Below are 26,031 nucleotides of genomic sequence, written 5' to 3' on the forward strand. Positions count from 1 at the left end.
TAGAATCAGGGTCAAGACAACCCCGAGATGTAACATCTGCTCTTAAGTACCAAAAAGTATGTGCTGTTAAGTTCCCACAAAGGGTCAGAACAACACTGGCTTTGCGGGACTTTTGGCAGAGTTCACACCCTTCCTTACTTTCCTCTGCACGTCTGTCTAGCACGGCCTTATCGACTGTCCCCCTAGAGGGACACCTCGTTAAATTATGTCATTCCAGTTCTCGCCATAGGCTCTGCTTCTGAAAACACTCTAACATGCCTGCTCTAGACAGTGGGTCTAAGAGTTCTGGGAAGCAACTCTTCAGCTCTACCACACACTCGTGGTGCCAGTAACCTCAGTTTTCCTACTCTGAGAAATGCAAAAAGAAACAATGATAAGCATCCTGCTTGTTTACAGATTGAAGACCGAGGACCATCTTAATGACAAATGTGAGCAAGGCTCAAATTAGAGCCATGGTTCTCAACACGGGGGTCGAGACCCCTCCCATGGGTCAAATGACCTTTGCACAGGGGTCTATTAAGACCACAGGAAAACAGGAATACTTACACTACTCTTCATAACAGTAGCAAAGTTACAGTTATGATGTAGCAATGAAAATACAGCATGAGGAACTATATTAAAGGGTCACAGCATTAGGAAGGTTGAAACCCACTGCCGTAGAGCAACAAGCAGGTGGTAGTTATGCCTATGTATGTAAGGCATCTTTGTAAGCCTTCAAGCGCTATTTCTAAAGTATATGATCTCTGTTCAATGCCACACATTGTCGGGTTTTGGCACATCTTCCACATCACATGCTCTTAAAGGGAAATATTGAAATAACGAGACAGTGGGGCCTGTCCTCATGTGGAGTTCGATGGGACCATACACAGCCATCTCTTTCTCTACTTGAAGTTTTGTGCCTTAGAAAATCCTGTGCAGGTGCCTCGAGTCTAAAACGAATGCGTTCAGAGAATTTTGAAAAGCAGAATTGTATGTTTCCCAATAAGGCTGTGTAACCAGCTTATGAAAAACTTTCATCATTTTGGGTCCTGTCGAGAGCAGAAGGCAGCTGATGGGCAGAACAGTAGGAATGCACATGGCTAGCCCTAGTGGTGTAGCCACAGAGCCAAGCTTTGTAAATACACAGCCGTGTTTAATGCTCCCGACTCTCTGGTTCGGGTACCATCATCCTAGGAAGAAACTTCAGATTAGGAGAGGTTAAATGTCTTGTCCAAGATAACACCAGACGTGAAAGACCAGGTCTAAGCTAGGGTCTTTCTTCTCTCGAAAACGTGTCCTCTTAACCAGCATGCTGACTTCCTGGTCACTCGCCTCCTGCCCCCTGGCCAGGCAAGATGGGCAGGAAAACCCACGAATAATAACACCAGTCTAGGATCAATAATCCTTCCTTCAGAAATGGGCTTACACACCTTCCATGTACGCCACCGCCACAGGCCCTCGGGACAGGAGAGATGTGGTCAGTGGTTAGGAAAACAGATATATCTCGTCGAGTGAATTTGTGATCTCTGAGATAAACATACACACGTATAAATGAGAGAGCAGAAAAGGGGTGTGAGAAAGGAGGAGAGGTTACCTGGAGACCCCTGCTCAGTATACGGAGCTACCTTCGCTAGAGTACTGCAGAGCTCAGGCCGCAGCTTCTGGGCGAGGCCGGGCAAGCCAGAGAAGTTGGGAACAAAAAAGGTGAAGTTATCCTTGGGACTACTGGAAATCTCCCTGAGTTCAGCCCGAGCTGCGTCTTTGACCCCAACTGTGTATAGCCAGATTCCTGCTCTCTTGAGAGCCTCCGCAGGTTCTCGAATGTGGTCCTCAGCTAGACCTCTGCTCATTACCACAGCCACCTGAGGCACCCCTTGGCTTGCCCGGCTCCCGGCTCCTTCCCAGAAGTGGTGCTCTAAGATGAACTGCAGGGATTGGCCCATCCTGTTTCCGCCGGGCTTAAACTGAAGTCCACGGAGGTGTTTCAACACGTCGCCTTTGCGGTGATAGGACGAAAGCAGGAACTCCGTAGTAGGTGTATCGCCGTACAGGGCCAGACTCACACGAATGTTCTCTCTGCCGACTTGGAGACCGTTGGCCAATATATACAAGAAGTTCCGCACACTGTGGGCATGCTGGGGGTCGATGCTGGTGGGGACCAGAAACACAATGTCTCCCACAGAGGCCTCCCTGCAGACTTCAAAAGAGAGTAAAAAGTACACGCTGACAACTACCAGCTGAAAGCCAGTTTCATCCAGCTCAGGGCCCTCCTCCCCACCGGTGTGCTGGCGCAGCTGTCTGATGGTAGGCAACCCAGACACACTACTCTTTCCTTTGCCCCCACCCCAATCTTACTATCTCTCCTTTCTCACCAGCTATTTTCCCCTCCTCTCCTCAGACATTTGACCAGGTTCTCCATACCTCCTGCACACTTAATAAAAAACAAACAAACAAAAAAACCACGCAGCTTTCTGCCAGTAGTGGGCGCTGTTAGAAAACACGCAGACCTCCTTTCTGTGGAGGTCTGACCCACCTATCCCTCTAGCTGCCAAATGGTTGCGGTTAACTGCTCACATCTATGTCTGCGATAAGAAGAAAGGAAGGAGAGAGAAGATAGCGTGTACAAGGAAGGAGCTCTGCTTTTGTTAACCACCAGCAGCAGCAGATTGTGTACACGTGTGCCACAGCACGCACGTGCAGGTCAGAGGACAACTTCATACAGTCACTTCTCCCCTTCCACCCTCACGTGGGTTCACCAGGCTTGCACCATTGGATGGCAAATGCCTTTACCTACTGAGCCATCTTGTTGGCCCAAAGACAGAACTCTTAAGCAGTCATGAAAACAAAGGAGGAAATTAAAATTTTAGAACTAGAAACTTTTGTAACCAGTGCACCGTGTAGCCACTAGTCACGCATGATCACTGAGCTCTAGGAACGAAGCTCATGTGAAGGAGAAGTGGGACTTTCACTGCCTCTTCATACTCACATGATCAAATAGTCACAATAGACTATGATTGGACTATTCAAATAGTCACAGGCAGCGAGTAGCCACTGTGTATAACATAAGACACCCACTCACTCATCCAGGGGTGGCCCCACCCACTGGGATAGGCCCCACCCACATTAGCCATCAATCAAGAAAATACACCACAAGCTTGCCCACAGGCGGATCTGGTTGTGACATTTCTCAACTGGGATTCCCTTCTCCAAAATGACTGTAACCTGTGTCAAGTTGACATAAAACTCACCAGCACAGCATCTCACTGGCATGCCTTCAAAGAGCTACACAGAGCCCAACCCTTCCAACATCCAGCCCATAAAAGTTAAATTATAAGCCCATACTGCAGAAAGCAAAGACCCAAGACAAATGAAAACAGAGAATGGCTGTGGGGAACTTGGTAAAAATCCAAGGACATTAAAATCCCTGCTCTTCTGGAGCCCTGAAGTTCGTAGAAGTTTGCCTGACTTTGACCAAAAAGCCAAGTGGAATCTGACTGTAGAAAGGGAAGACAGGTAACACACCTCAGGTCCTTCAGAGCTGTTACTCTTGGGCTCTTCCATCAGGAAGAGAAGATTCAACAAGTGTAGACATGTCTAATCAGTTTCTGCCCTTGTGGTAGCTAATCTTGGTTGTCAACCTAACTACATCTAGAGTCATCTAAAACCAAGAAGTTGGGCATGCCCATGGGGGATTTTCTTGATTGGATAATTTGAGGTGGGAAGACCCACCCTAAATCTGGGCCACACCTTCAGGTGGCAAGCCATATAGAAGGGCATGGAAGAAGGAAGCTTTTGCTTTTTTGCCTGCTTGTTCTCACTCTCGCTGGCAAGTTCATCTATCCTGCTACTGCAACTCCAGCACCAGATCGGGATTACTGAGACGTCCAGTCTCATGGACTGAAAAACCCCCATGTTCATGGACTTACCATCAGGACTGCTGGGACCACAGTGGGTAAGCCACTCCCACGTGTCCTGTTTTAACAGATACACATTGATTCTATCCATTCCTGTTTGATTTTGTTTTTTAAAGAACACTGACTAATACACACCTAGCACAGGAGCAAACACAGCCATGACGGTTACCTGGTCCTTCTATGCTGAAGAAACTGCCTCTGGCTGGAGTCTAATTGTCCCAGCAAGTGTCGGCTCTACCGTGAGAAACCACCTTATCCTCATCCTGTCCCCATAGGTCTTTTCTGCTTTAGGAGGTATTAAAAACATGACAAGGTTTGCTGTCACAGCTCTGTTCACCAGAAGGGAAGACAGAGCCAAGGGGGAAAGGGAGAGAGCCTGGGAGTTTTTCACCAATGACAGTCTGTGCAAGAGCATTTGGGTATTCCAACCTTAGTGCTGTCTCAATGCGGCTTCAGGCCACAGTGCTCCCTTGACAAGACGTTCATCTTGAAAACTCCACACGGCCTATTAAAATGGCTGCCAAATGGGCTAAGGGGACGAATCAAGTCAGTAAAGTGTTTGCAACGATAAGGTCCTGAGTTCATATCCTCAGCACCTGTGTGGAAATGGGGTTCAGCAGTACACACCTATGCACCCAGCTCGAAGGAGGCAGAGACAGGTGGATCCCTGAAGCTCACTGGCCGGCCAGCCTACCTGAACCAAACTCTGGCTCAAAAATAAGGTGGAGTGTGATTGGAGAAGATACACCTCTAGCATCCGAACGCACATACGTGTGCACAAGCACCCAAAAGCTCACATGAACACACCTGTGTGTACACCGTATGAACATACCCATATGCACATAAGGACTACCAAAATTTTACTGGAGTGTCACTAGCATTGGGCAAAAGTAGCCACTTTGTGATGACAATCACCTTAGAACAGCTCTGTCATGGAAACAAAGCAACAGAGCATGCAACTCTTCCAAAGCCCTATACCATGAGCTTCTTAGAGTCTGACAATACACTGTGAAGCATGATGCTTTCAATACATCTATTTGTCTTACAACCTGTCTACACACACACACACACACACATATCAAGTTCCCGCTCCTCACTTAGTGCTTCTAGGTTCCAAGAAAATTCTCCTTCAAGTAATATATTCTCTTTTATAATGATAAGGATGCTCTCATTGTATTTCCTCTTAAGATTGTCTACCAGGTCCCTGGCAAGCAAGCATTAGGGCTTTTCAAATTTCCCGTGTATTACCAATCCTCTGTGACTTGACGAAGCCCAAACCAGCTGCAAGGGAGATGATCAACCAAAATGTCTTCCAAGTTCCCATGCTAGATGTGATCCTAGAAAGAAAAGGAAAGAGAGAGACCTTGTCATTTAAAAGTAGGTCTTTATTTAAAATGAGTGTATCGCATTGTATGGAAGTTAGACCTCAGTCCTGCTGAAAAAGAGATTTGGAAGACAGGATCTCATGTAGTTCGCCACAGAGGAGGGGAGGAAGACAGAATGATACTAGGGCTTGCTTCAGTCAAGCCAAAATGGCAAGTGTCGAGTCATTGATAGACCTTGTCCAAAAGAAAAAGAAAAAGAAAAGTTGAAGGGTCAGCAAGAGAGTGCAGTAGGTAAAGCGACTTGTTCCCAACCTGAGTTCAATCCTTGAAACCCACATTACAGAGGGAGAAAACCAACACTTGTAAGTTGTCCTCTAACCTTGTAAGTTGTCCTCTAACTGCCACAATTGTACCATAGCACGTGAGAGCACTCAACAAACACATGCACACTAAATAAGTAAAAATAATGTGGAAATATGATTAGGGAAGACTACCTCACATCAACCTCGTGTGTGTGTGTGTGTGTGTGTGTGTGTGTGTGTGTGTGTGTGTGTAGGTGAGTACACCCACACATGGCACACACATGCAGATAAAATGATGATGATGATGAAGAGGAGGAGGAGAATAAACCTTGCCACATTGCTTCACTTGTGTAAGAAAGGTGCCCCATTAGTCTGATGAGGAAGAATTCTGCAAACACTGGAGTGTACACCTCAGACTTGCTGCTGATAGCTGTGTAGATGTGGTTTGTGGAAGGGGGGAAGCCTATGGGCGTGGGGGTCAGAACTCCCGTTTCGCACACTGAATTCATTTGCTGGGACATAAACATTTCTGGGTGATTTTACTTGTATTTTTATACAAGAGTTAGATGACCCGATAAACATTTGCAGCATCCAGAAACCATCTAATATCTTAAAGGACATCTCCCTGGTAACATCAGCTTAGCCAGAACATATTTTATATTCCCTGGAAGGGACACAAAATAACCTCTTTCCCCTGAACTTGGACCTATGTCCAACGGCATCCATAAAAGTTATCAAGTCTTGAGTCTATTCTTTTTTTGGCTGTAGGAATGTGAATGTGAGGCTCCAAGAAGAGAGGGTGGCTTCTAACCTTTACACTCTTAGCCATAAATCTTACAACCATAGAACTCTGGAAGATAGGCTGGTTGAGTTTCAATTACAAATCCACTAAATAGTTTATCTTCGGCAAACTACATCACTTCTCTGTGCCTTGGTTTCCCCAGTAGCACCTACTCATAGTGTTATAATCAAGATTGAGTGAGTCCATCCTTGTAAAAAAAAAAAAATGCTATCCATGAAAATGGCAAGGAAAGATGAGCCAGAATAAATTCATGTATAACCCTCACGTTTGTAATAATATATGACATTTCATTCCTAATACCCAGGAAGTCAGAGCAAATGAGCAGAGATCTAGGCTAGCTTGGGCTAACAACAAACCTTTGTCTCAAAAAATAAGAAATTAAAAATAATTAGCCACCCAGCATAGTTAAGGCAGAAAAGTGGTCATGAGTGAATTCCAGGACACCCTGGGCTATTGAATGAGATCCTGTGGAAGGGAGAAAGAGAATAAGGAAGGGAGGGAGGAAGGGAGAAAGGAAAGAAAAGAAAAAGTTGTACTTCAATATTTTTATTTCATTTTCATACCCCATTATGTCCTCCTTATTACAATTAATGCAATTAAACACAACAAACAGAAGCATTCTTAGATAATTGTAAATAGAATCTGGTTGGAAAGCCAATGTTTATAAACATTTGACAGCTGTGCATATGTGTGTTGGAAATCTCATCTATACATTAATGGCTTTATTTACATTATATGTACTATTTCAGGAAGTCGTTTAAGCCTGATAATTTTTATTTAAGCATGCAGTGACCCTCGTGGAAGCCGGATATAAACCCAGTAAATGAAGTGTGATTAGTGTGGGAAAGCAAAGGCAATTGAGTCCAAGAACAACTGAGGCATTGCAGTGGAGACAGACTTCTCCCAAAGCGTGTGAAACTGTTGACTCACATGAACTCACTGCAGTTCTGGTGACCTGGCTCCCATAGCTCCACACGTACATGGCTCACAGACATGCAGGCAGGCAAAGCACCCATGACTCAGAAAAATAAAGTTTGAGTATGCCACTTGGTCTGACAATGTCCCCCACAAATGCCATAGGCTAACAATACCCCAGTGTCACGCTTGAGAAACCTTTACAATGTTGGTCAGGGTATCCAAGTGGTTTCTAAAGCTATTAATATAGCCTATTTATGTTGCCTTGCAGTTGCTTCCCCAAGGTGAGGTGTAGGTCTTATTACTAAGGATAGCACACACTTGGATCACAGGACTCAGAAGATTCTAGCTGAATCTGACCTGAAAGCCTGCGGTCTAGCTTCCATGATACCAGAAGTTTCAGTGCAAGCTGCCAAGGGATAGAAATGATTAATAATAGTCTTTCACAGCTGTGACACCCACCAACCAGGACAATTACATGGCTGGCTGTCCCTAAAGATTCAATAGTGACACTCCTCATATGTTGGCAGTAACTAACAACTATCTAATTGGATTTAAGACCCACCTAACAGGAAGGAAGCCATGCCTGAAACTAGAAACCTAGTCAACCAACCAGAACCAGTGAGGTCATGGGTCTTAAACTTAGATGGCACTTTTCTAGACCTGCATAATTCCTAATGGCACTCTGAAACTTATCCTGATATCCACAGATAAAGGTAGCTTTCACCCCACATCAAGGAAGCTTCTCTTTACAACAAACGTAGACCATCACAGAAGCCATTACAGAAAACCACATTTACAAAGGCCAGCTGATCATGGGATGCCAGCTACACGTCTACACTGTGACTTCTGCTCCTAAGGCTCAGGGTGCATCACAGAAGAAGAAACAGAAAGTTTATAAGATCCAGAGAAGGCTGGAGAGATGGCTCAGTGGTTGAAAAGACCGACTGCTCTTTCAGTGGTCCTAAGTATAATTCCCAACAACCACATAAATAAAATGAAGAAGTTAACCTTAAAAAAAAATCCAGAGAAATGCCGGTTTGCATCTATGCCCAAGAGCAGACCCTGTGCTGCTGCCGTATCCACCCCTAATCATACCCAGAGACAGCTTGACACCCCCCCAGGAGTTATGACACACCCAGGCTCACAGAAAATGCAGGGACAGTTAGTGGAGCAGAGACTGAAGGAAAAGCCATCCAGGGACTGCCCCACTTAGGAATCTGCAGACGCCAAACCCAGACACTATTGCTGATGCTAAGAAGCTCTTGCTCACAGGAGCCTGGTATAACTGTCTCCTGAGAGGCTCTGCCAGCACCTGACCAATACAGATGCAGATGCTCACAACCAACCATCAGACTGTATATGGGAACACCAGTGGAAGAGTTAGGGGAAGGACTGAAGAAACTGAAGGGTTTGCAACCCAATAGGTAGAACAACAATATCAACCAACCAGACCCCTCAGAGCTCCCAGGGACTAAACCACCAACCAAAGAACACACATGGAGGAATCCATGGCTCCAGTCGCATTTGTAGCAGAGGATGGCCTTATCTGGCATCAATGAGAGGGGAGGCCCTTGGTCCTGTGGAGGCTTCATGTTCCAACATAGGGGAATGCTAGGGTGGTTAGGCAGGAGTGGGTGGGTGTGTAGGGGAGCACCCTCATAGAGGCAGGAGGGAAAGGAGATGGGCTGGGAGATTTGGGGAGAGGAAACCAGGAAAGGGGATGACATTTGAAATGTAAATAAATAAAATAACCAAAAAAAAAAAAAAAAAAAAAAAAAAAAGCCAGAGAAGCAAGAAGTCTGCTGTGAGACTGTGTCTCCTAGAAAAAAACAAGGAAACACCCATGATCCCTCAATAAAATGGCCACCTAAACAAGACCTGAATGAAGAACTGCAGGGAACTAGTGACTGTTCAAAGGAGAATTAGTTTCTTCCAGGGATGAGCCCCTGATTGGCTATCCAATCCAAAGTGATCAGCAATTATATTTTAATTAAAATTTTAACAAAAGTTCCTCAACAGTTCACCAAGGGTGGGGAGGGGCTTATGAGGCTCCACCCCTCCCTGAAGGACTATTGGCAGTTAGTGGTTGCTGAAAGAGAAAGTGTCATTTTCTTCAGCGGCATAGCCACTGAAGAGCAGCCAGTAAAAAAAGCTTCCACCTGTGCTCACACGAGCAAGCTTAATCAAGATCAGTGGGTCACACACCAAGTGGAAGTAGGAGGGGCTTCATAGGAAGAACGGTAGAAGGGGTAGGGGTATGAGAAAGTGTAACTGTCAGCATAAATAAAACTTTGAAAGTTAAAACAATCTAGTTGTTGTTGTATGCTTGCTTTTTACAGTGAAGGGTCTGAACCCAGAGCCTTGCACGTTAGGTCAGTATTCTACCCTTGAACTACATACCAACCTGGCAGCAACCACTCACTCTGTAGACCAGGCTAGCCTCCAATTCAGAGATCCACCTGCCTCTGCCTCCCAAGTGCTGAGATTAAATGTATGCACCACCACATCCTGCGGGCAGCAACCAATCTTGAGAAAATGAAAATTAAACCAACTGAATGAATTAAAGCAAACAATATAAATTAAGTTACACAGAACAAGACTCTTCTTTATTAATGTATAAGCATGTAATCAGTTCCCCATCCACAAACCCAACATCCTCATCCTTCGACCTCAACCCAACAATCTACTTTTAAGAATCAGTCAATTAAGAAATTTCCTTTGTTGGACTCAGTGGTTAAGAGCACTGGCTGCTCTTGCAGAGGACTTGAGTTCTGTTCCTAGCACCCGACCATCTGTAACTCCAGCTCTAGGGGATCCTATACCTTTAGCTCCACAGGTACCTGAATGTGTATACACATACATACATACACACACAATTAAAGTATTTTTAAAATTCTTTTGCAACCACCACTAGAACAAATGATTCCACTGGACACATCAAAGGATGCTAGAACTATTGGATAAAGTTTTATTGAAACACAAGATGATAACTGTGGTGTTTTGAATGAGATGTCCCCACAAATCTTGGGCATCTGAATAGTTGATGGCTGTATAGGGAAGACTGACGGAGGAAGCGTGCACTGGGTTCAGGCTCTGGGGTTTCAAGAGACACCTGCCATTCCCAGTGTGCTCTCTCTGCCTATTTGTGGATGTGTATGCTGAGCTCTCAGCTGTCCCTGCCACTGTGCCTTTGCTCTGCCATCATGGACTCCAGCCCTCTAAAACCATAAGCCCAATTAAACGCTTTCTTTTATAAGCTGCCTTGGTCATAGTGTTTTGTCACAGCCATAGAAAACTAACCAAGACAATAATACAATCTCAAAGTATCTCTTTTTAAAAAGTTACAAAGGACATAACCCTTTTAATGGAGAAACCTGGCAGGCAGACAATCAAATGGTAACAATTAACCTCAACAAGCAGGATGAGGCAACATTGTGTTCCCCCCAGGAACTGTTCATGAAAAGCCTGACTCCTTATATTTCACTCCTCCCAAGAATCTCATCATGGGGAGATAATTACATAGACCACAGTTTAAGGACAGTCTGAAAACTAATGTCCTGTGCTCCTCAAAGATACTGATATGCTGAAAGACAGAAAATATTAAGTAAGCAGTCAAAGTGTGTGAGTGTGTGTGCATATGTGTGTATGTATATGTAATTGCATGTGTTCAGTGTGTGCATGTGTGTGTGTGTGTGTGTGTGTGTGTGCATGTGAGAGAGAGAGAAACTATTGTAGTCAGAATTCAGTTTCAAAATACTTGGACAAACTATACAGTGCAAATGTACACTTAATTTATGTACAATTAATTTAGCATGTTTCCCCATTGTCTTCCTGTTTTTCATCCTCTGATAATGGTGTACTCTCCCTCTCTCCTCACACTCACAGGGTTAGCATAAATGCTGGATCTGGAACTTTCTTATCACATGGACTCGCAGTGATACACACCTGGACTGTGAGCTCTGGAAAGCAAACAGTTGGAAGCTGTGGGAAGGTTCCTGTGCACACATCACCTCAGAACCCAAATGATATGTTTGGCAGTAAGAACAAACCTAAAGTTCGGCCTCCAACGATCGCATAAACACTAACATTCACTTCCTGTGCCCATTCGCAAAGCTTGGCTTAGACATAAACACAACTTTGTTGTAAAACATTTGAGGGGAGCTGTGTCAAACATCTCAATGACAATTAATGGCTCCTTAGACTCCCAAAATCAACAGGATGGAGAGCGGTCCACCAGCAAGTGGGGAGGAGAGGCCAGCACAGCTCTCTGTGGGGCAATAAGCATGCACTGATTCCCACCATGTGCCAAGCACCCATGGAAATCCAAAGACTACCATGCAACTGACAAAGAGTTAAATCTTTGGAATGGTATAGAGCCTTGGCTGCAGGACCACTTGGACCAGCCCAGGTCTTCTCCAAATGCTGACTTATCTAAATCCTTGTGATGCCTGATTAGGCCATCAGTTGAGCCATTTGCTGAAAGTGCCATTGGCATAATGGCCAAGTAGAGGTGTCTCAGGCTCCCCTCCACACATAAAAATGACCAGAACAATCACTAAACACCTTCATTTTGATCCGAGTGACTAAGGGGTCATACTGGGGTACAGCCAAGGGAATGGCAGAAGTTCCACAACACAGAAATTCAAGATGGTCCCTTAAGGATGGGAGGGAGCACCTCAGTTCTACACCGTTTCCCTAGTCAAAATCAACTTAAACGAGGACACACCTCACCCTGTGAGAAAATAAGGAAGCCCACAGTGATCGCTTCTCGGCCTTTTGGCTAAGATCAAGTGTAGGAAGCCCACAGTGGCCCTAAGCACTGCCCAGACATCTGCACTTTGTCACTGGGGAACACTGTGGTCCACACGGGCTTTCGGCAGCTTGGGAAGCAGCCTAGAAGTCACATAGCTACTCTGCTACAGTGAAGGACCCTACACTGTATTCTGTCATCCCTCTGTTACTCAAGCTGCTTCTGTCTGTGTTACTACTGCTGGAATGTGTCCTGACCCCGGGGACCATTAATTACTACACCTCTGTCACCCAGTCTTTGTCATCATTGAGCCACACTCACACACATGATAATGCATCATCCCACGCCAACCTACCTAGTATGGTTCTGTGTTCCCTAAGAACAAGTTACTGTCTCTTTCCCAGCCACTTGATGTTGGCCTCTGCTCTCGACTACTCAGAACCTAGGCCTGGACATGAAGGTGCATTCCTATGACCCCAGCACTTGGAGATAAAAGGCTAGGAGTTCAAGGCCGGCCTGGGTTACATAACAAACATGAGGCCAGCCTGTGCTACCTGAGACCAGATAGAGGTGGGGAGGAAGAAAGGGAAAAGGGAAAGAACCTGGGTGTAAAAGAACAGTCATAGCTTCCCAGTGCCAGACCACCACAGTGCCCCGCTGCTGCTGCTACTACTACTCCACACAGGCAGGGGAGCAGCTGAAATCCTAGGACCCAAGTTTTCTCCAGAAATGAAGGAAAGGCGAGCGCCGTAAAAACTACATGGAGCCAGCTGCAGCTTTGTGTCAATCTTTCTGCATCCCCCTTTGGCATATCCCTGCTCATCCCCAGACTGCTCTCCACCTCGGGTTTGTCAGCCATCAAATTGGAGTGTTTCTTCCCCAGCACCACGTGGCAGGGTCAGTGTGAGGACACTGGACCCGTGGAAAGGGACAGATTTGTAAAAAGCTGTGATCGTGGAGATTTCTATCACCTTCGAGTGACAAGCTACAAAATAAAATCCCCCAAACTGAGTCCTTTCTCACTGGTAAAACAAAGCACCAGTATTTTTTACTCAAAGAGAATCGCTTTCTTTATATCAAAGGACTGACCACATCTTCCACTTGGTAAATCCAGAAAATAGCATTGTTTTGATGGATGGGAGATTTCAGATTCTAACAGACTTTGCAGGGCAGCAGATGTAGACAGAGCCCCCTACCCCAAAATGATTCAGGTGTCAGTACCACACCACACAGGGGGTACCATGGCCACCGGAGGGAAATGAGCTCCTTAGCTCTAGCTGTCTGTGTCTTTTGCAATGATATACGTTATTATCTCAAGAATCTCAGTGACATTTTACTACTTTTGTATCATTTTTGATATCTTAAAGAACTTTCTAAAAACAGAACTGGAAAAACACACACAATACTGGAAAAAAAACACAAAGTACAAACCTATTTGCTGCTGAAAAGAAAAGGATATTGCATTTTCTAATACAAGATTCACTGGGGGGATACAAACTCCAGGGAGGTGGGAATTACAAGATAACACATTTGCCAAGTTTGGGGTCTGGCTTTGCGGATTCATAAACCACTATTTATTCCTTCCCTCTCCTTCTCAGGACTCCTAACACACACACAGTCGTGAACATGCACACACCTGGCAGGCTCCTTCCTAAGCATGTTCCCAGCTCACAGGCCACATCCTCGTACAAGCCTGGAGGGTCACTTGCTCCCTGTTGCACTCTGACTCAGAACCTTGTGCTTATTGTAATGAATAACTGAAATTTGCCAGGCTTTCTTCATTGTTTATAACACTCAGTATTCACGATAGTTCGCACCTGAATGTTTCCTTTTTTTTTTTTTCTCCTTACTTAACTTCATGACAACTAAAGCCTCCTTCTTGTACAGACCCAAAGCCCTGGCCTTACCCACACACTCCTCCTCCACACACAGGAAATCCTGTTAACTCTGCCTTTGACGAGAGCTATATAGAAATGACCTAGCCATCACTGTTTCTATTGCAACCACCCTAGCGTAAGACATCCTCATCTCTCTTGTCTGATGACTGCAGCATGGGTCCCTTTTCTGCCCTTTCCCCTGAAATCTGTTCTCAACACTTTCGAGGGAGTACTGTGAAATGAAGTCACTTCTACTCAAAAGAGAAAGGACTGAAGGAGCTGAAGGGGTTTGCAACCCCATAGGAAGAACAACAATATCAACCAACCAAACCCCCCTCCCAGAGCTCCCAGGAACTAAACTACCAACCAAAGAGTACACATGGAGGGACCCATGGCTACAGTCCCAAATGCAGCAGAGGATGGCATCATCTGGCATCAATTCGAGGAGAGGCCCTTGGTCTTGTGAAGGCTCCACAACCCAGTGTAGGGGAACTCCAGGGCGGGGAGGCAAGAGGGAGTGGGTGGGTGACTGGGGGAGCACCCTCATAGAGGCAGAGGGAGGGGGAATGGGATAGGGGAATTCCAGAGAGGAAACCAGGAAAGGGAATGAATGACATTTGAAATGTAAATAAAGAAAATATTCAATAAAAAAAGGAAAACAAAAAACAAAAACCAAAACAACCTTCCCAAGGTTCCCTGGTCTACTGAGGAAAAGATGGACACATGTGTGTGATCTGACCCTGGCTTTTCTCATTTGTCTCTTACTATGGTTTTTAATTAACATGGTGGGGGAGGGAGCTCTGCACTGTGGGCAATGTGTGTGTATGTGTGTGTGTGTGTGTGTGTGTGTGTGTGTGTGTATGTGTGTGTGTACATGGGGGACAGAGAGCAAGAGCCAGTGTCTCTCACTAAAACTTAGGGCCTGCCAATTAAGCTAAACTAAGCCAGTAAAGCCCTGGGATCTGCCTGCCTCTGCCTCCCCAGCACTGGGATTATAACCATGTGCTGCCATGTCCAGTTTTTCCTTGGGTTCTGGGGACTGAACTCGGGTCCTCACTCTTGTCCAACAAGTGCTTCACCTACTAAACCTACATTCCATCCCTCACCTTCACTTCACTCTTGTCTGCTGTTCTTCAAATCAGTCAGACATTCCCTCAGGGGTGACAGGCTATGCACTTCCTGTTTCCTCTGCTTGGATGTTTTCATCATGTCCCCATGGCCAAGACCCTCACCTCATGCATATCTGTGCCCAAATGTCACCTTCAGACCACTCTGTGCATAATGCTACCCCGCCCTCCTTCCCTAATATACGTTTTCTTTGTCACGGCCCCCATCACTGTCTAATGTACTATATGATGCTCACTGTGGTCCTTAACTGTTTCACACCCCCATCTCTTTCCAGAGCACAGTGGAATCCTTTCCTTCCAAACATGGCTACATAAATGCATTGGCTTACCAGGAAAGGCTCCCTCTTGTTAAAATAGAATATTCTACATCAACAATTTAAAAGTATTTTGAGGAAGTTTGGTATGCCCTACTCATTGAAAGGAAAAGTATGCCCTGCTCATTGAAAGGAAAAGATGACGGGGCACCAATGAAAAGAAAAATCACTGAAAGGAAAAGTCACGGGGCACCAATGTTGTGAAAAGATGACATCCCGTGTTTCGGCACCAGTGTTAGGGGAAGGATGAAGAGAGTGGGGGGCATATGGCCCATGGACGTGCAGCGAGGCCTGGAGGCAAGGGAGATGCCTCTGGGGGTCCATGTTGGGATCCCTTCCCACTGAGGGACCAGCCACACAACGGTATAGTACAGAATAGAGTTCATTCAGGTTATGGGAGAGTTAAGAGGAGGGTGGTAGAGGCAGAGAGAGAGAGAGAGAGAGAGAGAGAGAGAGAGAGAGAGAGAGAGAGAGAGAGAGAGAGAGAGAGGAATAGAAGGAGAGAGGGGGGAGTAGAGGAGTAGAGGAGAGGCCGGCCATGAGCATGTGGAGGGAGAGTGGGGAAGGAGGGGTAGGGGTGGGAGAGCAAGAGAGGCAAGAGAGCGAGGAGGGGGCAAGCAGCCCCTTTTATAGTGTCAGGTCACTGGGCAGAGCATACTTGGCTACTGCCAGGTAACTGAGGGGTGGGGTTTACAGAATCCCAACACTCCTTCCTCATTTTGGCAAACAGAAAATATGAAGCCTATTGCATCCTCTTTGATACTTTAGCTACAATTTTAAATAAGGCATTTGGATTAAGAATTATAATCACACCATTGGTGGTGGTACATGCCTTTAATCCTAACACTCAGGAGGCAGAAGCAGGAGGATCTCTGTGATTTCTGAGACCAGCCTGGTCTACAGAGCGAATTCCAGGATATCCAGGACTACACACACACACACACATACACACACACACACATACACAAACTATCTCAAAAATGTGTGTGTGTGTGGTGGGGGTGTGTGGGTGTGGTGTGGGTGTGTGTATACACACATACATACATCACAGCATTCATGATCACAGAGGCAGGTGAATCTATGTGAGTTGAAGGCCAGCCTGGAAAGCTTCAGGACACAGAGGGAGACTCCAAATTTATACATAGTCAGAGCCAACAGCACATAACCAAATGTGCAACTTACAGTGCAGAATGTGGGCCTGGTTTATTTTTATTGTTTTCCTTTTGGTTTGGTTTGGTTTTCAAACAGTAGTATTTTTTAAGTGTTGGAGAGAAGTCAGTCTACCATTGCAACCTATGACCAGGAAGGATCCGGGATGAGGAACCACAGGACTCAGTCAGGTACTGAGCTCTTCCTTATACACAAGGCACAGGACGAACTAGGGATATTAGGGCAAAACAAAATGCCAAAGCCAAAGCAGTCACAGACAACAGCCCTCACTTCATTTCCTCCTACCAACAACACTGCACTTGCTGCAGCGGCACATACACAGGACTCCATCCCTCTTGGCTAATGACAAACATCTCAAAAGTTTTTCCTGGAAGCCCATTGCTGAGACTAGTACCTGACAGTATTCGCTGAGAGCAGACTTTGCAAAGGCTACTGGGCTTCAGGGGTCAGAGGTCAGAACAAACAAACAGAAAGGCCTTCTGCATTTTGTAGCCTCTGGTTTCTTAGCATCTGAAAATAAATACCAAAAAAAAAAAAAAGAAAGGAAGGAAAGAAGAAAGGAAGGATAAAGGGAGGAGAGAGAGAAAGAGAGGGGGGAGGGAAGGAGGAAAGGGAGGAGAGAGAGAGAAAGAGAGAGAGAGAGAGAGAGGACAATACCTTGTTCTCCTGTGAGCACAGTAGAACCACTCTCTGCCAGGATTGGATGCTTTCATCCCACTAAGTTCATCCTAATGGTCTCCACTCTCTCTGTGTTTATTCAGAGAACATAAACTGACTGACCGAGTATGATGGCACTGGTCAGCAGCCCTGGTGACCCAAGTCCAATCCTCAGAACCCACAGGGTCGAAGGAAAGGCTCCACTCAACTGCTGTAAGTTGTCCTCTGACCTCCACACATGAACATGACACAAATGATTCGAGAATAAACGTTAGGAAATATGTAAATGATTTCCCAAAAAAAAAAATCATCTAAAAAACTACACATAAAATCAAATTCTTCTCAACCTTAAATCTCCTTAGAGTGCTTTATAAAAAAAAAATCATTTTCTTCAACTCTAGCAAATGCTAACATGTTTAGAACTAAGTGATCAGAATAAAGAGCTCTACCACTTAATTCTAAATTTGCTAAAATAATAATAATAACATGAGCCAGACTGTGGCACAGACCCATAATCCTAGTTATTTAGGATTTCGGAAGCAGGAAGATTGCAAGTTCAAGGCCAACCTGAGCAACTTATTGAGAACCTGTCACACAATAAAAGCTTTAAAGGGGCCAGTATGAATGGAGCTCACTTGGTACAATTCTGTCTCCAGTATTACAAGAAAATTAGCATAATAATAAACTATGGAATCTAAATTATAAATAGTCTCTGTAAGTTAAATTTTACTGTGCCTTGAAATTTTTATAAAAAATTAAAATCGTTTAACTTACTTGTTCAAATTATGCATGGTAGCTAAATAGAAAGCTAAATAGTGGTCAGAATATATAACTCCTTAAGACAGGGTAGGGAGAGAGAGCAGTCAAAACCTATTATATACATGAAAGAAACTGTCCCATGGGGCTGGAGATATCTCAGTGGTTAAAAGCATTGGCTGTGGGCTAGAGAGATGGCTCAGTGGTTAAGAGCACGGTTGCTCTTCCAGAAGTCCTGAGTTCAAATCCCAGTGGACACATGGTGGCTGACAACCATCTGTGGTGAGATCTGATGCCCTCTTCTGTTGTGTCTGAGGACAGCAGCAGTGTACTTATATGTAATAAATCTTTTTTTTAAAAAAAGCACTATGTTCAGTTCCCTGCACCTGCATGACTCACAATCATCATCTGATCTCCTCACATAACCATGGTGCACAGACACACATGCAGGCAAACACTCGTACACATAAAATAAAAATAAATCTTTTTTTTTAACATGTAGATTTTAAGGGGTGGATGGGGAGATGACTCTCCAGTTAAGAAAATCAGCTGCTCTTCCAGAGGACCCACATGGCAGTGCACACTGTCTAAAACTCCAGTCCCAGGGGATCTGATGGCCTCTCCTGTCCTCTGCAACCAACAGGCACGCAAGTAACGCACAGGTATAGGTGCAGAAGAAACACTAATATGCATAAAATAAAAATTAAATTAAAAAAGAAACTGTCTCATAACAAAACTTACACACACACAATGAATCCTAATGAACCAAACATAAGAAAAATGACTCAGGGCTGCCACCACTTCCCCCAGCATGCTCTGCAAAGAACAGCGGGTCTTTCACCTGAGCATTGTATCTTGACTGCACCTGCTAAAATCATTAGTTGTCGGTGCTTTCTTCTCCCTAGTTTTCTCACCTGACACCAATCTGCAATTTTTAAATCCCCAAAACCTTGAATAATCCACCAAATGCACATCAGACCCACAACTAAGTTGGGTTCCCCTTTCCACACAGGAGGTAAATTCTGGATGAGCCCATTATACTTCTTTTCTCTTGCTCAGTAAAAGTTCTGAGGCTTGCAGGTTCCTTCTTACCACCGTTTTGCACTTGAGTTACTTTCTCTCTTTCTCCAACAAGTATTATTTCGGATTCTTCTTCTGTGCCTTTATCCCTGCCTCTCCCTCTCTCTGCCTCTTCCCTCTCTGAAGTTACTCTCATCTGTCCACAAGCCTCTTTCTCTTTGCCTACGAATGAAAGCAATACTTTCATAGGCCAAGCATAGGTGGCAAGGCCCCTGGCCTGTAAGCCCAGGACTTTGAAGTTAAAGCAGAAAGATCAGAAGGCATTTAAGGCTGGCCTGTTACATACAAAAGAAAGCCAAAAAGAGGAGAGGAAGAGAAGAGAACGTTTGTGATGGATAGATAGATAGATAGATAGAGATAGATAGATAGACAGGCAGGTAGGTAGATAGATAGATTGGTAGGTAGATAGGAGGTAGGTAGGTAGCTAGATAGGTAGGTAGGTAGATAGATAGATAGATAGATAGATAGATAGATAGATAGATAGATAGATAGATAGATAGATAGATAGGTAGGTAGACAGACAGACAGACAGACAGATAAAATCAATTATATCCACATCAACATTTGACCAGATTGTGGTGTCTGGTGAATAGATTCACAACAGCATCCAGTTAAAGCTTCCAAATAGCTGCTTTCAATACCTGTTCAATATTGCAACAGAGTGTTACATTCAGTGTGTCAGGTAAAACAGGATTTTGTGACAAAATTTGGAGATAAAGCTGTTCCAGTCATATTTAAGAACAGAACAGCTGTAGATCTCACAAACTGCTGATTTAGAGTTCTTCTTCATGTAATTTATAAGAAATGATATTTGGGGAGGGCATAAAACAAAACAAAGTATACATCGATGAACCCACCCCTAGGAAAAGGAGCTGGCTCGTACCTGACACGCCCTGGAGGCCGGCTTCTTCAGTCTCTCCCTGTCCTCATCACTCTTCAGAATCCGTTTGAGCCTAGGAATCCCCCCAGCACACAGGAAGCCTGAGGGAGCAATGACACACCAGCTTTTCCAGCGGTTATTACTCTCCAGGGAGGGGCGGAGCCTGGCTGTTTATGCTGCAGGGTCTGCACTCATGCATGCTTTATGGCCATTCACCAAAAACAGTAATTGCCCTGTAAACACTGGCCTTGAAAATGAATACACAAAATACCAAGGAGAATAATCTCAATAATAATAATAATAATAATGAGTGAAACCAACTATTTTTCTATTCTAATTAAACTCTGATTCTGATTAAACTTCTTAATTTAATGGCTTTTACTTTTTGAGAAGTCTCTAAACTTAAGTTTCTTGAATGTGCTCATTTTTATATCATCCATATACCCACTTACCCTACAGTAAAGAATCCTACGTATATAGTTGATTTCTACACAATGATATAATGGGTGGATAAAGAAAAAGAATAATAAATTAGACAAGGACAAACAGTGCCTGCATTTCTAACATTGACCTAAGGAATATCAGCATTAATCATGAATGCTCTAAATAGAAAGCATGTGACAATCAGATTAAGGGGCATATAGAGTCAAAAGAAATAGATTAGTGTGTATATGTATGTGTGCATGAGTTAGACTAGATTGTTCTGGTTTGATATTTGCTGCTGGGCTAAACACTAGGACCAAAGCAACTTGGGGAGGAAAGGGTTAATTTCATCTTAGAATTTATGCTCTACCATGAGGGGAAGTTGGGGATAGGAACTGAAGAACCTGGAAGCAAGAACTGAATCAGAGTCCATGGACATATACTACCTACAAGCTTGTTCAGTTTGTTGTCTTATACAACCCAGAACCACCTGCCTAGGGATGCCACCACCCACAGTGGGCCGGGCCCTCCTATATCATCTTTAATCAAAAAAAATGCCTGACAGACTTTCCTACAAGCAAGTCTGATTTTCTTAGATGAGGTTCCCTATTCCCAGATGTTGGTGCATTGCCAAAAATTAACCCATACAGAGTTAAACTGCTTTAATAAAAGACCTAACAATTTGGCTTAAAGAAGAAAGATTTGTTTTTTTCTCACATAGGTAGTGTCTTTGTTTGGGTTTCGTTGCTATGAAATGACACCATAACCAAGGTAACGGTTACAAAGGACATTTAATTGGGGCTGGCTTACAGTTTCAGTCCATTATCATCATGACAGGAAACATGGTAGCATCCAGGCAGACAAGGTGCTGGAGGGGGTTGAGAGTTCTACATCTTGATCTAAAGGCAGCCAGGAAGAGACTGTCTTCTGCAGAGAGCCAGGAGTACACTACCATTCCACACTGGGCAGAGCCAGAGCATAGGAGGAGACCTCAAAACCCACCCCCACAGTGACACACTTCCTCCAGTAAAGCCACACCTCCTCCAATAAGGCCACACCTCCTAACAGTGCCATTTCCCATGAGTCACGCACATTCAAATCACCATAGGTAGGTATTACAGACAGCATGTGGCTGGTATAACCTAGTCGTTCAGGAACTGAGGCTAATGCCAACTGGTGGACGTGCTCAAAAACCTGATACCTGAGATTCTTACGAGCATCTTCCAGACAGCCAATGAGAAGGGTGAAAGGGCTAAGCCCAGAGACTTCCCCCAGACAAGAAAATGGAAGTCCCATGGTTTCCACTCATGTTCTGTTAGTCAAAGAATGAACACTTACCATATCCAACTATAAGGAAAGATGTGAGATTTGCTCTCTAGCTAGACGGCCATGTTCTCAGTTCAGTTCTATTGTCACTTCAGAGACTATAGACAAGGGACCAGGGAATTGGCTGTCATCACCGTTACAGTTTGGACATGTCATCATTACCATTATCTTAGGACCTGAGGCACATGCTTAACATAAAGTACTATTTAGTTTCTGGCATATTGGAGAAAATGGGGTCAAATGACATTTCCTAAAATAAACTGTCACTAGTAAGACAGGCTGTCATTAAGGGAGTTAAATTCTCATCTCTCAGTGTAATTTTTTTTTTCCAGACTTGATAAATTTGACAGAAAACCTAAAGCGCCTCCTACACAGAGAATTAGCCCCAAAATGATGGAGTAGTTCATCCTTCATCAGCTATTCCTGAACGACATGTGGATAAGGGGAGGAGAATACGGTTCTGATTGGGAATAGAGTTACTTAGCATGTGGGTGAGAAGCAGCGGTCGCCCCTCAAGTGTCCCGAATTCCTGAGAGAAACAAGTTATAGTGTTCGAAACCCCGCCAGTACAGTTAAGCTCAAATACTTAAGGCCAAATACCTAATGTTTGTGCTACCTGCAGACCAGTGCATCTCCCAGCCTTGCCCAACCCCGAGTCACTTCCTCATGTCATGCTAGGGAAGCCAAACTGCTGTTCCCAGGAGCTCCTGGTGAAAGACCCCCGGAGGGTATCTTCCGTCTGAAGAGACCCCTCCCAAGGAGCAGCGAGACCACTCACTTCGGATGCAAGTAGCAAGAGGTTTATTTACACAGGTACCTGTGGGCACACAGTCTCTCGGAGGACTTGCGCCCCGGACAAAGGGGCAGTCCCCTTTTTATAGGGCTTGGGGGGCAGAAGCAAGGTACAGAAGCAGAAGCATAGCAACAGGGTTTTAATTGGTTTAAATGAAACCAGGGTGAACTGGGGACAAGCCTCAAGTTTTCGGAAAGAGCGGCCTTGGCCCCTCTTTTGGGACAGGGGTATTGTTTTTCGTCCTTGTCTCAGCATGTATGGCAAAATATTGTGTCTTTAAAATATTGTGTCTTTACCCCAGTCCAGGTGGTCAACTACAGATATCTTGTTTGGCAAGGACTGTGCTATTTCTTGGCTGACTCTCAGTTTAGTATTTTTCCATCTCTGTCTAATTTAAGCATTGCACAAAATGGCGTTACTGCAGCTAAGGCGGACGAGGGGTCTTTCGTTGGTGCACCACATATCCAATTTCTACCAAAGAGGTTGTCCTCTGCGAAGCTTCTTTTGAAAAACAATTTTTTTTAAATTAACAAAAGGACATGAAAAAACTTGTTTTCAGAAAAAAGAAAAAAGAAAAAAAAGGATGGTGTCAGAAACTCAACCGTTAAAAATCCCAGTGAGAATGAAACACCTCCTTCCTGCCCGGAGCATCGAAGTCATTTTAACTCGGCCTGGATTTCCACCGCAGGTGCACAGCACCAGATAAGGATTGGCACCCAGCTTTAGACACGTGTCTTTGCCTTGTAGTTTCCAAGGAAACAAAGACCCGAAGTTCTCATCTCAGCCTAAGCCTGATGCCAATCTCTGTATACACACATCCCAGCTTGCCTGGAGCTGCAATTTCATCCAAACCTCCCTGGTGCTATGACAAGCCGTGTCTCTCTCTAAAGGGCCAGGGGCCCCAAGGCCTCTCTACTCTCTGCTGGGGGAATCCCTCTGGCTCCACAAGTTAATCTAATTTTGTTGGGCATCAGCATGGTCTTTATCTGGCAAACTTTTTCTGGTTTTATTGCTATTTTATTTTTGTTCTCTAGTTTTGAGACAGGCTTATGTGGGGTGTGCTGCTATGCTGAGCTTGGCTGTCTCACCTCCAGCCAATTTGTGTACAGCACAGTACTGGATCTAGCCTGCTAGTCATTGCCATTAAAATAAAAAATCACATAGAGGCAGACAGACAGACAGACAAGCACTCAATGGGCAGGTAAATGTCAATCAGAAACCAAGTCAGGATTTTGTTTTTAAAGACGTAAACATTTAAGGTATGATAGGCTTTGATTTCATTTTCATGGAGCTTTCAAGTTTGTTGTTACTGTTTGTTTTCCTTTGCTTTGCTGAGTGAGAGGGGGAGGAGGAAGAATGGAAAGAGGAGAGGGGGATGGAGAGAGAGAGAGAGACAGACAGACAGACAGACAGACAGAGGCAGAGGCAGAAACAGACAGAGACAGACAGACAGAGCACGAGGTCAGCGGCATCAGATCCCTATGGAGGTGGAGTTACAGGTAGCTGGGAGCTGCCCAGAATGGCTGCTGGAAATCATAGTCAGGTCCCTTTGCAGAACAGTAGCCACTGTTAACTGCAGAGCTGTCCCCTCTCCAGCCCCTGCTTTATCTTGTTTGAGACAAAGTCTCACTTTGAAGGGCAGGCTTGCCTGGAACTCACAGCAGTCCCCCTGCTTCAGTTTCCCACGTGATGGGCCTGCAAACCTGAGCCCCTAGGCACAACCTGATGAGCTTATGAAAGAGGCACTCAGGAGGCAAGGGCAGGCAGATCTCTGAGTTCAAGGCCAGCCAGAGAGACACAGTGGTAACCACTCTTCTGATGGGAAATGCCACCTTAGCTTCCTGGGGAACTACCAAACTACCAGTCACAGAAAACAGTGCATACTGCCCCTGACCCAAGATTCAGTGTGTGACCATGGCTGGCCAATAACAATCTTACCTTAGTCACCACCACTACCACCTCCACCACACACACACACACACACACACACACACACACACATACATATTCACACATATACACAAGCACACCCACACACATACACAAACAGACACACTCACACATATACACATACACAGACAAACTAATACATACACAACTCAGGCACACTCAGATGCATAAGCGTGTGTGGACACATGAGTGTGTACACACACAGAGAGAGAGAGAGAGCAAGAGAGAAACACACACCTCTTGTTATGAAGTTTCAGAGATACATGCTGATGTTTCCTATTACAATGGTGGTTTTGGTTTGGTCTCTGACTCTAAAACACAGGGGGAAAAAAACCACAAAGGAGTTGAAGTCCTAGATTCTGCCCTTTCTGTGTTTTTTTATCCTGTTTCGTTTTATGTTGTTTTGTTTGGTCTTTGTTAGGGAGGGGGATTGTTTATGAGAGGGAGCATTTGACCTTATCTGCTTAAATGAATTTTGGTCCCTCACAATCAATGATGACCATCTGGTTTCAGCACAGATGCAATGAAACTTTTTCTACAGGGCTTCGAGTCACGATTCCCAGCTTGCCATCCAGGCCGTCCCTGAAATCCAGCAGTTAGGCTGCTCCTTGTTAAGCCACGAACCTCATACACGCAGACAAACACTGACAGACATACACACAGGCAAAACCCCAATGCACATAAAAATAAATAAAATGCACATAAAACTACCCACGATCCTGTTCTTTTTCTATGCCACGTGTATAATGTCTTTAAAAAGCCTTTAAAACACTTACACAAAGATAATATAAACAGATCTTAGTTCTCAGCTAGGCCATAGGACAGTGTTCTTTAACCTGTGGGTTGAGACCCCTTTGGGGAGTCAAATGGCCCTTTCACAGGGGTCACCTAAGGCCATCAGAAAACATAGATATTTCTATTACACTTCATAACAGTAGCAAAATTACAGTTATAAAGAAGAAACAAAATAATTTTATGGTTGGGGTCACCCCAACATAAGAAACTGTATTAAAGGGCCACAGAATTAGGAAGGTTGAGAATCACTGCTCTAGGACAAGCAAATTGCTCTAATCTGAGGGGTCAAGTAGCATTTTGTCACAAGTCCACATGGCAGATATGGCCTCAAACAGTACTTCAGTTCCCTCTCTCTCCAACTAATACCGGGAATTTGCAAATTAACTCAGTGGCCATTGGAAATGAATTTTCTTTCATAATTTCAGTGAGGTGTGGATCTGTGGCTCTGATACCACTAGAGATATTCCCTGTCTTTATACCAACAGGATGTAAGACTTTGCCCAGGGTACACACAGGCATTTAATAGCCACAGTGCTTCATCGACTGCCTGAGGCTGACCCAGGGTTCCTTGGTCAGCCTGGGACGTCATTATCCAAGTCTCTGATAGCTACTTCTCATTTGCATGGCCTCCCCACTCTATAAGTGACCAAAGCCCTCATATTGTCGTGTGACCCTCTGTTCCTGAAAGATCGAAGAAAGGGTTCCTTCAAGTCCGTAGCATAGAGAACCAGTTGGAGTTGCTTGCTGGACCACTCTCAGCAACCTCCTCACCAAAGAGCCCCCTTCCCAGCAGATGTTAACTGCTTACACACTCCCAGGGAGGGGAGGGGCATGCTGAGCCTCACTACCTCCAAGACAGTGTCAGTAGACCTGATCCTGTGGAGGGGTTTCAG

The 26,031-nt window shown here is 44.7% G+C and overlaps 1 protein-coding gene across 1 annotated transcript in view; it reads right to left on the bottom strand.

The window, feature by feature from the left end:
* LOC308434397 (collagen alpha-4(VI) chain-like) overlaps positions 1-5,217 on the bottom strand; it is a gene marked incomplete at both ends in the record, with an annotated part of 92,816 nt that extends 87,599 nt beyond the window's left edge. Inside the window, 2 exon segments of the mRNA XM_080934674.1 lie at positions 1,574-2,176; positions 5,142-5,217. Coding sequence (XP_080790800.1) covers positions 1,574-2,176; positions 5,142-5,217 — 679 coding nt within the window.
* Positions 5,218-26,031: the final 20,814 nt, after the last annotated feature.

The sequence above is a fragment of the Micromys minutus genome, assembly GCF_963924665.1.
Source record: "Micromys minutus genome assembly, chromosome: 21".
NCBI classification, from domain to species: domain Eukaryota; kingdom Metazoa; phylum Chordata; class Mammalia; order Rodentia; family Muridae; genus Micromys; species Micromys minutus.